The sequence below is a fragment of the Calypte anna genome, chromosome 2 (genome assembly GCF_003957555.1).
Source record: "Calypte anna isolate BGI_N300 chromosome 2, bCalAnn1_v1.p, whole genome shotgun sequence".
NCBI lineage: Eukaryota > Metazoa > Chordata > Aves > Apodiformes > Trochilidae > Calypte > Calypte anna.
The window spans coordinates 137,771,637-137,781,377 of NC_044245.1; the positions used below are offsets into that span (position 1 = coordinate 137,771,637).

At 44.7% G+C, this 9,741-nt stretch overlaps 1 protein-coding gene across 1 annotated transcript; it reads left to right on the forward strand.

Moving 5' to 3' along the window:
• Window positions 1-542: 542 nt before the first annotated feature.
• Window positions 543-7,012, forward strand: CCN3 (cellular communication network factor 3). Its single transcript, XM_030444706.1, has 5 exons — window positions 543-653; window positions 805-1,459; window positions 1,800-2,051; window positions 3,849-4,057; window positions 5,896-7,012. The coding sequence occupies exons 1-5, from the start codon at window positions 543-545 to the stop codon at window positions 6,190-6,192; spliced, it is 1,524 nt and encodes a 507-aa protein (XP_030300566.1). The 3' UTR covers window positions 6,193-7,012.
• The last annotated feature ends 2,729 nt before the right edge of the window (window positions 7,013-9,741 follow it).

Genomic DNA, 9,741 nt, shown 5'->3' on the forward strand with positions numbered 1-9,741 from the left:
ACTGCGGATGGAGAGTATCAGTCTCTGAGCAAGTCCCAAGAAGGCCTGCCTTGGGCAGAAGGCAATTCCTGACAAGTAAAGCCTGCTAACAGATTTACCCTCCCTTATGCTTGGCTTAAATCCCTCCTGCACACCGAAATAACTGCAGAGCACCGAGCACTGGAGTTACTTTCCAAAGCATTCCCAAGGCCTGACACTTTGGCTCTGCATCTCCCATGGCTGCACACACCATGTGAGCACTGGAGAGTCTCTTATCTTTGCAACTCATCACACGGCTTCATGGCACAGACCTCAAAGAGGTCTCTTTGCTACAGACAATACATCCACATCCACACCCCTCTGGTAGCAAAAAGAGAGCTGCAGAGCTTAGTGAGGTGCACACATCACCACACAGCTCCTTATCTTCACGGGATTCATACCTGCAGCCTCTCTAATGCCTGCGAAGCTCAAAAGGCCTCAGGTCAGGGCCAGAAGCAGCACAGGACTGAGAAGTTGAGTTTGCAGTGGCCGATCTCAAACACCAAACCAAGTGCTGCCCAATCATGTTGGCCACGCCAGAGACCATGGCACAGCCCCTCAGCAGCAGAGAGGGGCTCCGTGCTTCCCTGCAGTTCATCACCGGTGTAGGAGATGCCTGCAGGCCAGCAGCCCAGGTCAGGGCGGCTGTGGCCCTCGGCTGAAGGCAGCAGCCTCAGCTCGGGGGAGCCCCTCGTCTCAGGCCCGTGGCCGGCCCGACCCCCGGGAAGGGGGCGTTTCTGCCCTGCGGTCTCGGGTCCCCTCTCCACCTAAAGATTCCGCGAACAGGACTGCCGCCTGTGCCACCGGAGCCGGGCAGGGCCGTACGGGCCAGAGGGGCCGGGGCAGCGGCTTCAGCGCCGCCGGGGCAGGTGGCAGGAGGAGAGCGGGGAGCGCAGCGCCCGGCCCGACTCCAGCTCCCCGCCTCCGGCCCGCGCTGCCCGCCGCGGGGGGGCTGTTGGTGATGGTGGAGGGGGTCTCTATATAAGCGGCTGCAATGGCTCTGGCGGCAAAGCCGGGCGGCGCGGCGGGGAGGCGGCGGCCGGGACCATGGCGAGGGGCGGCGGGCAGGACCTGCCCTCCCTGCTGCTGTTCCACCTCCTGCTGCTGTGCGAGGCGAGTGGGGGGCGCCCGGCGGGGCTGGCGCGCGTGGGGAACCGGCGGCCAGGCGGGGCCCATCACCTGACCGTCGGGGCCGCTTTCTCCCCGCAGGTGAGCGGCCGGGAGCCGGCGTGTCCCCGGCCCTGCGGCGGGCGCTGCCCGTCCGAGCAGCCGCGCTGCGCCCCGGGGGTGCCCGCCGTGCTGGACGGCTGCTCCTGCTGCCTGGTGTGCGCCCGGCAGCGCGGCGAGAGCTGCTCCCCAATGCTGCCCTGCGACGAGAGCAGCGGGCTCTACTGCGACCGCGGCCCCGAGGACAGCGACGGGAGCGACGGTATCTGCATGGGTAGGTGGCGATAGGGAAGCGATGGCGGGGTTGGCAGGCCGGCAGGGTGTAGCCCCTTTGCGGCAGCCCTCCCCAGGGCTGTTGAGAGACCCTCCCCGAGCCGGGGCCCGCTGCCGTGCCCGCTGGAGGCTGTCACTGTCTCGCTGCCCTCCCGCCTTCCCTAAGGCCAAGCGGAGGTTCCTGCCTGCCCCGCAGCAAACCGAAGGCTCTCTCCGCTGCGGGAGGGTGTGAGACGCGTCCCGCCCCGGGACTGGGTGGGAGACCGGCACAGCGCTGTGGGGCACTGCGAGGGCTCCCAGTGCCCTCTGTCTCCGAAAAACTCATTCGCTTTTCTCACTAGTGCTGGAGGGGGACAACTGCGTTTTTGATGGGGTGATTTATCGCAACGGGGAAACGTTCCAGCCCAGCTGCAAGTACCAGTGCACCTGCCGCGACGGACAGATCGGCTGCCTGCCCCGCTGTAACCTCGACCTCCTGCTACCCGGCCCCGATTGCCCTTTCCCAAGGAAAATCGAAGTCCCTGGAGAGTGCTGTGAGAAGTGGATCTGCGATCCTAAGGATGAAGTGATTTTGGGAGGTTTTGCTATGGCTGGTGAGGAAACTAAAACTAATTATCACAGTCGTTGTGAGGAGGATGTGGTACCCAAAATCTAAGGCACGTTTTGTGTGGCTGTTCTTTCTGCTCTTTTTCTCGGCCAGTGGCACTAGTAAGTGGTTATGAATAAAGGCAGAGCTTGGAAGGTAAAAGAAAAGATATTCTGAGGATGATTGTGCATATCAGTTTTACCAGATAGTTAACCTGAGGTAGTTCCCAATTCTGAAATTACTGTTCATTTGGTACAGGGCAGTACAGTGAGTGGAATAAAACAGGGGTAAGCTTACAGTCCTCTAAACATTATTTCCACACCCTTATTAACACTGCAGTCTTGCTTGTTGCTCTGCAAGTATATGTTGCATCACTATTCTAACAGCTTAATCTACAAGATGTGTTTTTTTCCTCTGAAATTCTTCAGCTATTATAAGTGGTCAGCATGGTAGCTGAAATGCCAACAAATTCCTGCCTGTCTGTGCTAGAGCTCTCATCATTATTGTTGGCATCAAAACCATTATGAAGTACTTGGAGAAGCAGTGGTTATAAACACAGTGAGTGGATATGAAAAAAAAAACCTATTACAAAAAGAACTCAAAAACTGCTTTTGTAATTGAAAAAATACAGCTACATAATATTCTCTTCCCCCTCACACACGTGTTTGCTTACTGAATTATGTCCATTCCCTTTAAATTAGACTATTAGTCCAACATGAATTTTATAAGCTACTTTTACAGAGAGTTGAGGGCACTGCATTCTCTTCCAGTCACTGCTCATTGTGGTCCTAGAAGTTAGTTATGCTGACACTCAGCTAATCCATTTGAAAAACAAGTAAGGAAGGATCCAAGAAGAAAAGCTCTAGTAACTTGTCAGAGTGCTCTGAAGTGTATCTTGTAAGGCATATAAGGCATAAACAAAAACCTTGCCAGCTTTCTACTATTTTTCCTTTTATTCCATTTGTTTGACAGTGTGAGGATAATCTGTAAAATACCCATAGATGGATTATCTACATTCTTTCTAGCAGTGACTGTGCCTCTTAGGTGGCCACCTTTTTTGAGCTTTACCATGCAAAAGGCAAAAATGCTGTTGTAGAGGAGGTCAACAGCAAGAGCTGTGACTGATAGTTCAGTGGTTGCCTCATTCTGTTCACTCTTGAACTCTGATAACTGCTGAACCAAGCTATACAGCTGACAATATTTTCACAATAAAGCTTAACCCTGCCATGAGGACAGGACAGTGATCACAGGTGGATGGCTATGGCTTTATGTATCTGGGATAACTCCTGAAAATTACTTCCTTCTGCCCTCCCACCATCACCCTGGCTATAATCTATCAATAATTGACAAGATCAAATAACCTTATAGCTCTTGGAGTAAAGGGCTTCCATGTTGTTTATTAGTTTAGATAAATCATTATCCAGTATACATATTTTTATAACATAGGTCTAGAACAGATCTGTGAAGTATTTCCATTGTAAAGAGTGAAGAATAAAGAGTTATTAGAATTCTAAACAGGTTTAAGAAATTTGCAATAATTCCTCCACCTGTGGACTGAAAGGGACTAAATCTGAATGTTTTGCTGATGACACTGATACACACCTCTGTTATTATATGTAGGAAGTTTCCATGCAGGGCTCCTAGTAAGGAATCTTTTTAAAATTCCTAAATTGTGTCAAAAGCATGGATTTCAGACTTCTTTTTTTTGTCTCACATGTTTCTTGCCAGATGTTGCAGAGTTGAATTTACTGTGTTTTCACATGAGCTTTTCTTGTATTAAAGTTCTGTGGGTTTTTGTCTCCAGCCTACAGACAAGAGGCCACACTTGGGATTGATGTGTCAGATTCAAGTGCCAATTGTATTGAGCAGACAACAGAATGGAGTGCTTGTTCCAGAAGTTGTGGAATGGGCTTTTCAACCCGTGTCACCAACAGAAATCAACAGTGTGAGATGGTGAAACAGACACGACTTTGCATGATAAGACCTTGTGAAAACGAGGAGCCAACTGATAAGGTATGCTGCAGAGAATGGCAAGGGAGCAGGATCTTTTAATCTGTAATTCCAAGGCTGCAGTATTGTGGTCTAGAATAGTCCAGATGCAAGTGCATGTAAAAACACCTTTTAGCATATGTGCAACAAGCCCAGTGTTTTTTTGAAAGCATTAGAATCACTGTGTTTGATTTGTGGCTTTCTGCTGAACTTCCAGCAGGTCAAGGGAGGTGATGCTACCTACCCCTCTGTTCTGGTCAGACCCCTCTGAAGTTTTCAGAACAGGAAAGACATTGACCTGTTGGAGTGAGTCCAGAGCTGCTTCACAAAAATGATCAGAGGGATGGAACACTCCTCTGACAAGGACAGGCTGAGAGAGTTGGAGTTGTTCAGCCTGGAGAAGAGAAGGCTCCAGGGAGACCTTATTGCAGCTTTCCAGTACTTAAAAGGGGCTTATTAAGAAAGATGGGAACAGACCTTTGAGTTGACTTTGTAGCAGTAGGACAAGGGATAATGTTTTTAAATTAAAAGAAGGTAGATTTAGACTAGATATAAGGAAGATTTTTACGATGAGGGTGGTGAAACACTAGCACAGCTTGCCTAGGGAGGTAGTAGATGCCCTGTCCCTGGAAGCATTCAAGGGCAGGTTGGATGGGGCTCTGAGCAGCCTGATTGAGTTGAATATGTACTGCTCATGGCAGGGGAGATGGAACAGATGATTTTACGAGGTCCCTTCCAACCCAGACTTTTCAATGATTCTTTGATAACTTGAGCCATCCCTAACAAATCAGATGCACTGCATGCCCAGACTATTTTGACAGCTCACACAATCAAATCCTGCAAAATCTGCTGGGATAAACTAAACCTTATCTTAACCCTTATGATGCTTTTCCCAAAAGCAAATCCAACACTGACACCCCAGGTGCAATAATCTGTATACAAGGGACCTAACTGTTTTTCTGCTTCTAGACATTACACAAGTGTCACTGCCAGTGAGAATAAATAGCTAGGTAAGAGGACCATTGCTTTGTGTGATATTCTGAGTGCTGTAAAGCATTGTTAAGGGCTTTATTGGATAGTATGTAGAGTTTTGAATACTATTTTGAAAAGGATATGAAACCTTTGGGAAGAGTTGGGTGACCAACAAGGATGGACAGAGGTCTAGAAAACATTCTGCCAGGGAAGAATGGGTTAAAAAAAACTTTTACTGAATGCAAGAGAACAGAGATACATTCTCATAACTGTGCAGATATTTCAGCCTCTTCTGAGTCCATGGGGGTTCAACAAGAAATGTTGAGTTTAGACTACATAAAATTAAGATGTGACTGAAAACCTTCCAAGCAGTAAGAATAGTGAACTGCTAGGATTGTCTGGGATGTATGTGGAGTTTCTGTCACTGAAGACTTCAAGGACAAGTTAGACAACCATCTGTTAAGAATAACATGGATAAAGCCTTGAGTCACAAGAATTGGCAATGACTTCTGTGGTTTGTTTAATCCTCATTTTTCCCCCCCTGCATCCAGTCCTGTAACTCCGTCATTTGGCTTCCTGATTCTCTGATGGAACTACACTAGCCTGAGAAGTTTTCCAGTAGAGCAGAGTTTCATACTGAATTGTGGCTTGGCTTGTCTCATATGACAAGAGTGGGCTTTAGTTATTTGTCATTTATTACTGGCCCAGTAAGACTGGTATCAAAGTGCAGATCTTGCAAGAATTACCTGCAGCTAATGAAGTAGATTCACAATCTTATTGCTGTTGAAAATTTAAGTTTTCGGAGTAAGCCTATATCCTTGCATGCCAGTTTTTAACTGCTTTCTGTCTTACACACTGCTGAATCTGATGTCTCTTCATATTTCTCTTAGAAAGGGAAGAAATGTATCCGAACAAAGAAGTCCCTGGAAGCTGTTCACTTCGAATACAAGAACTGCACCAGCGTGCAAGCTTACAAACCTCGCTACTGTGGCCTCTGCAGTGATGGGAGGTGCTGTACCCCACATAACACCAAAACAATACAGGTTGAGTTCCGCTGTCCACAGGGCAAAGTCCTAAAAAAACCCATGATGTTGATCAACACCTGTGTCTGTCATGCTAACTGTCCTCAGAGTAGCAATGCTTTCTTCCAGCCAGTAGATACGACATCCCGCGAGGCAAAAATATGAAAAGCGTATGTTAGGTAGCACAAAAGGTATAAATAGTTTATATAAAACTTGACCCACAATCAGGTGAATGTAACAGTTGTGTAAGTAATCTAAGATTTTTTTTTCAATTCTTTTCGCTTTCTTTTTCCCTGTAGTTTATTAAATACCTCATTTTACTTTTTCCCCCTCCAAATGTCTTTTACTCACTTGGAGGAACTTTTGTACTTTGGACAGAGCTTTTCTTTCTTGACGATGGCATAAAGATTGCAAGGAACAGACATTTTTTAATCCTTGAGTTAGGATCATGCCACAAGCTTTTTAAGAGTGAATGTATTCCTTGGGGAATGCATGATACCGTATCACAGAAACTTCCAGGTTCTTAACTTCACTTTGTATAATGCATATAAACACTGAAGCAGTGTTCTTTCTCAATTCTATTAAAACTCTGTTTCTGATGACAGTAAAAATGTTACTGTTTAAAGTGTTGCATTCTTGTGTCATATAAAATACCCTCTCTCTGTACTTCTGTCTTCAAGGATTAAATTTGCACTGGTGAAATGATATAGCTAAGATCTCTTGTCCTGAACCAGACTGGTAGCTGACAGCAATTAGATTTCTCATTGGTAACTTCACTAGCAGTCTAATACAAAGCCCATGAAGTCAGAGTCTTAGGAGAACTTCGTTCTAACCAGTGTGTGTCTGTAGAACTACTTGGATGCACAAGTAAAATTTCTGTAAATTCCTCTAAAATACTAACTGTATCATATGGTGCTTCATTTGTTCAAAAGGTGTACATGTAAATAGGAACTGTATATATTGTAATATAACTTAACCAAGTAAATAAACTTTATGTGATTCAAAATATTTTTTGCTAAGGTTCTTCTTAAACAGCCAACTTCTAAGTCATCTACAAGCAATGGGAACAAAAAGGGTTTGCAGACTCCTAAGATGAAAAGACCCTATCTTGTGATGCTCTTTGTGTGCCTCATCCTAGTTGCTGCCTGAACAGGTATGCAGTGTCTGGTGCAGGAAAAGATGAGTGATTAGTGAGGCATGCATTAGAAGGAAGGTTTCTTTCAGAGAAATTAGACTGGGAGATAGGGTGATGTCAAAAAGTTAGGTTTGGATGCACTGCACACAGTGATGGTTGGGAAGAATAATTACATGGTCTGGAGTTGAGGTTTTGGTCTGAAGTACTAATGGGAGTATTTAATCATGTCTTGCAGCATTTCTGCCTCTCAAAAGCAGCCTTGGGTTGAATACTGTATGACTGTAACCCCAAGGAATATAGAGCCTGAGGGTGCCAGTTGTACATACATTAACTCACCTATGTCACAGGATTGTGCAAACAGCTCACAAGAACAATTGTGCAGACATTCAGCTGCCTAGGCTGGGAGACCAAGCTGAGCTCAGTGCATGTCTCTGTGAGAGATACCAGAGTAGTACTTAAGCCACAACCATTCTTTAACCATGAGGTAGGAAACTACACTTGAGAAAATAAGGCAAAAGGCCAAATTTCAGCAAATCTGTCTTAGTGTCCTCCTTCTGTGGTGGAGGTAGCAATGTCCAGTTTGGCAACTGCTGAGATACACACAGGGTGGAATTCTGCTCCAGGTTAAAACTCCTAAATTGTAGGTTACATGTAGACATTTAAATGCCCATATTAGTAGTAAAGCTAACTGTGAGCAAGCATCAGCAGCTGAAATTCTTAGTAACTTATAGGTCATCCTTGAAAGAAGGCCCTGATGCTAGAATCTGTACCTGATCAATTAAGGTTAGATAGATCTTGGATCCCCACCTGGGCTCTATGGCTTCCCCCAGTCAGTGTGCAAATTACATACTTATTTGTAGTCATTGCTATTACTAAAGCATCCTTGCCTGCTCTGTGCTGTTCAAACATCTGGAACAAGATTAGTCCTGCCCTTCATCAGGCACATGTTCCTGCTTACACACACACTTGCTGTCCTTGCACTGGTTAATTCCTAATGTAGAGACTTCGTAAAGTTCTTCCTGGTTTTGCACCCCAGTAACCTTGTGTGCAGGAAACACCAAGCACTGGAGTGCACCAGGACAGGACTCTTCTAGGTGGCTGAGGAGCACGTAAGGAACAGGTTAGAATCCAGGTGAGAGGGAAGAAGGATTTTTTAAAACTACTTGAACCCCAAATCTCTACCTTCTGCCATCTGAGGTTCAGGCTGTTTTGTGCAATGCTGTTCTAGCACAATGCTATTAGGTTTTCTCAGGATCACTTTGCACTTCATTTGCAACTTGATTTTCATGAGAAATACCAACTACCAAACAAATTTAAAGTCTTCAGATTATTAAAGTGCAGCTAATCCCAAGCTAGGAGTAATTATAGAGGAATGCAGTCAACCACAGATTTTCTAAGAAGCAAAAGAGTTCACTCAATCACTTTGACAGTTCCTCTACTCTTTTCACACCCAAAGTCATTTATACTTGTGCATTAGTTTATCATCACTGTATTGCTTCTCCTTTATTCCTCTGATTTCCCTTCACATAATTTGTAATGTTTTTCTTTTATTGGATCTTACAAGCAAAGAACAGGCACTGGGGGAAACTGTTCAGTAGGCAAATTCCCCTTGGGAGGCAAGCTGAGGGTATCTGAGACACAGAAACAAAACCCCTTGCACATTAAGATCATTCACTACTCTTAAGTTAGTAGCTTCTTCTCCTCCAAAGGTAGAAATTTAATTTCCAGTATTTGAAAGAGAGATAAACCCAGCTTCCTGCTGAGACACTTCTTGAGGCTCATCCATCACTATCAAAAATTCAATGTCTTCTTACATACTGTAGCATTTCTGCAGGAAAAATCTTTCAGAAAGGAACACATGTTTCTGGACAAAGGGAGACAAATATCTAATCTAGTTCTCTGTTTTCTTTTAGACTATATACATGATATAAATTCAGTGGCTATTTTTACCTCAGCTCAGTTGCTACTGCTTTTCATCTAGTAGTAGTTTTGTTATATTAATTTAGTTTTGTTTTACTTTAATATGAACAGTTATTAGCTTCCTCTTTGGCCAATTTCAGTGTCTTCCTGCAAAAGGTCATTACACCCATTTAATTAAAACAACAACGGTGTGTCAAGCCTGTGACATTTGTGTAAGTAAACTCTAATGATAAAATCCTAACCTTTTCTGTTTTAGGGCTCTGATTTTCTAAAACAAGCAAAATTAAATTACTCAAATATCATCTATTCATTCTCATATCTCCCAGGATTCTCGTCTGAGCATTTCAAGGAATATCACTTGACATTCTGTGTATGGGTCTGTACAGCAAGATGTACTGAGCATGTTATGTTGATGAAACAAACACAGATATGCTAGTTGACTTCTTCATTCCAGACTCAATTAATAAATTCACCTATCTTTTGTAAGTACAAGTCAAGAACTGCCCCAGAACAAGAAAGTTAAAAACTTTTTTTTTTTTTTTTTTTTTTACATTTATTTAAATAAATGTCTTTTGGTGTTAGCAACTGGTAGGCTAAACACACCTTCAGTGAGTGATGTTGATGATAGCTGATGTTGGCCTCTACAGCACATATACCCA

Bases quoted from the DNA above. Each gene is read 5' to 3' on its own strand.
- CCN3 (XM_030444706.1), top strand. From the start codon at position 543: ATGTTGGCCACGCCAGAGACCATGGCACAGCCCCTCAGCAGCAGAGAG. The intron at 654-804 runs GTCAGGGCGGCT...TTCCGCGAACAG, and splicing joins CCTGCAGGCCAGCAGCCCAG to GACTGCCGCCTGTGCCACCG. The intron at 1,460-1,799 runs GTAGGTGGCGAT...TTTTCTCACTAG, and splicing joins GAGCGACGGTATCTGCATGG to TGCTGGAGGGGGACAACTGC.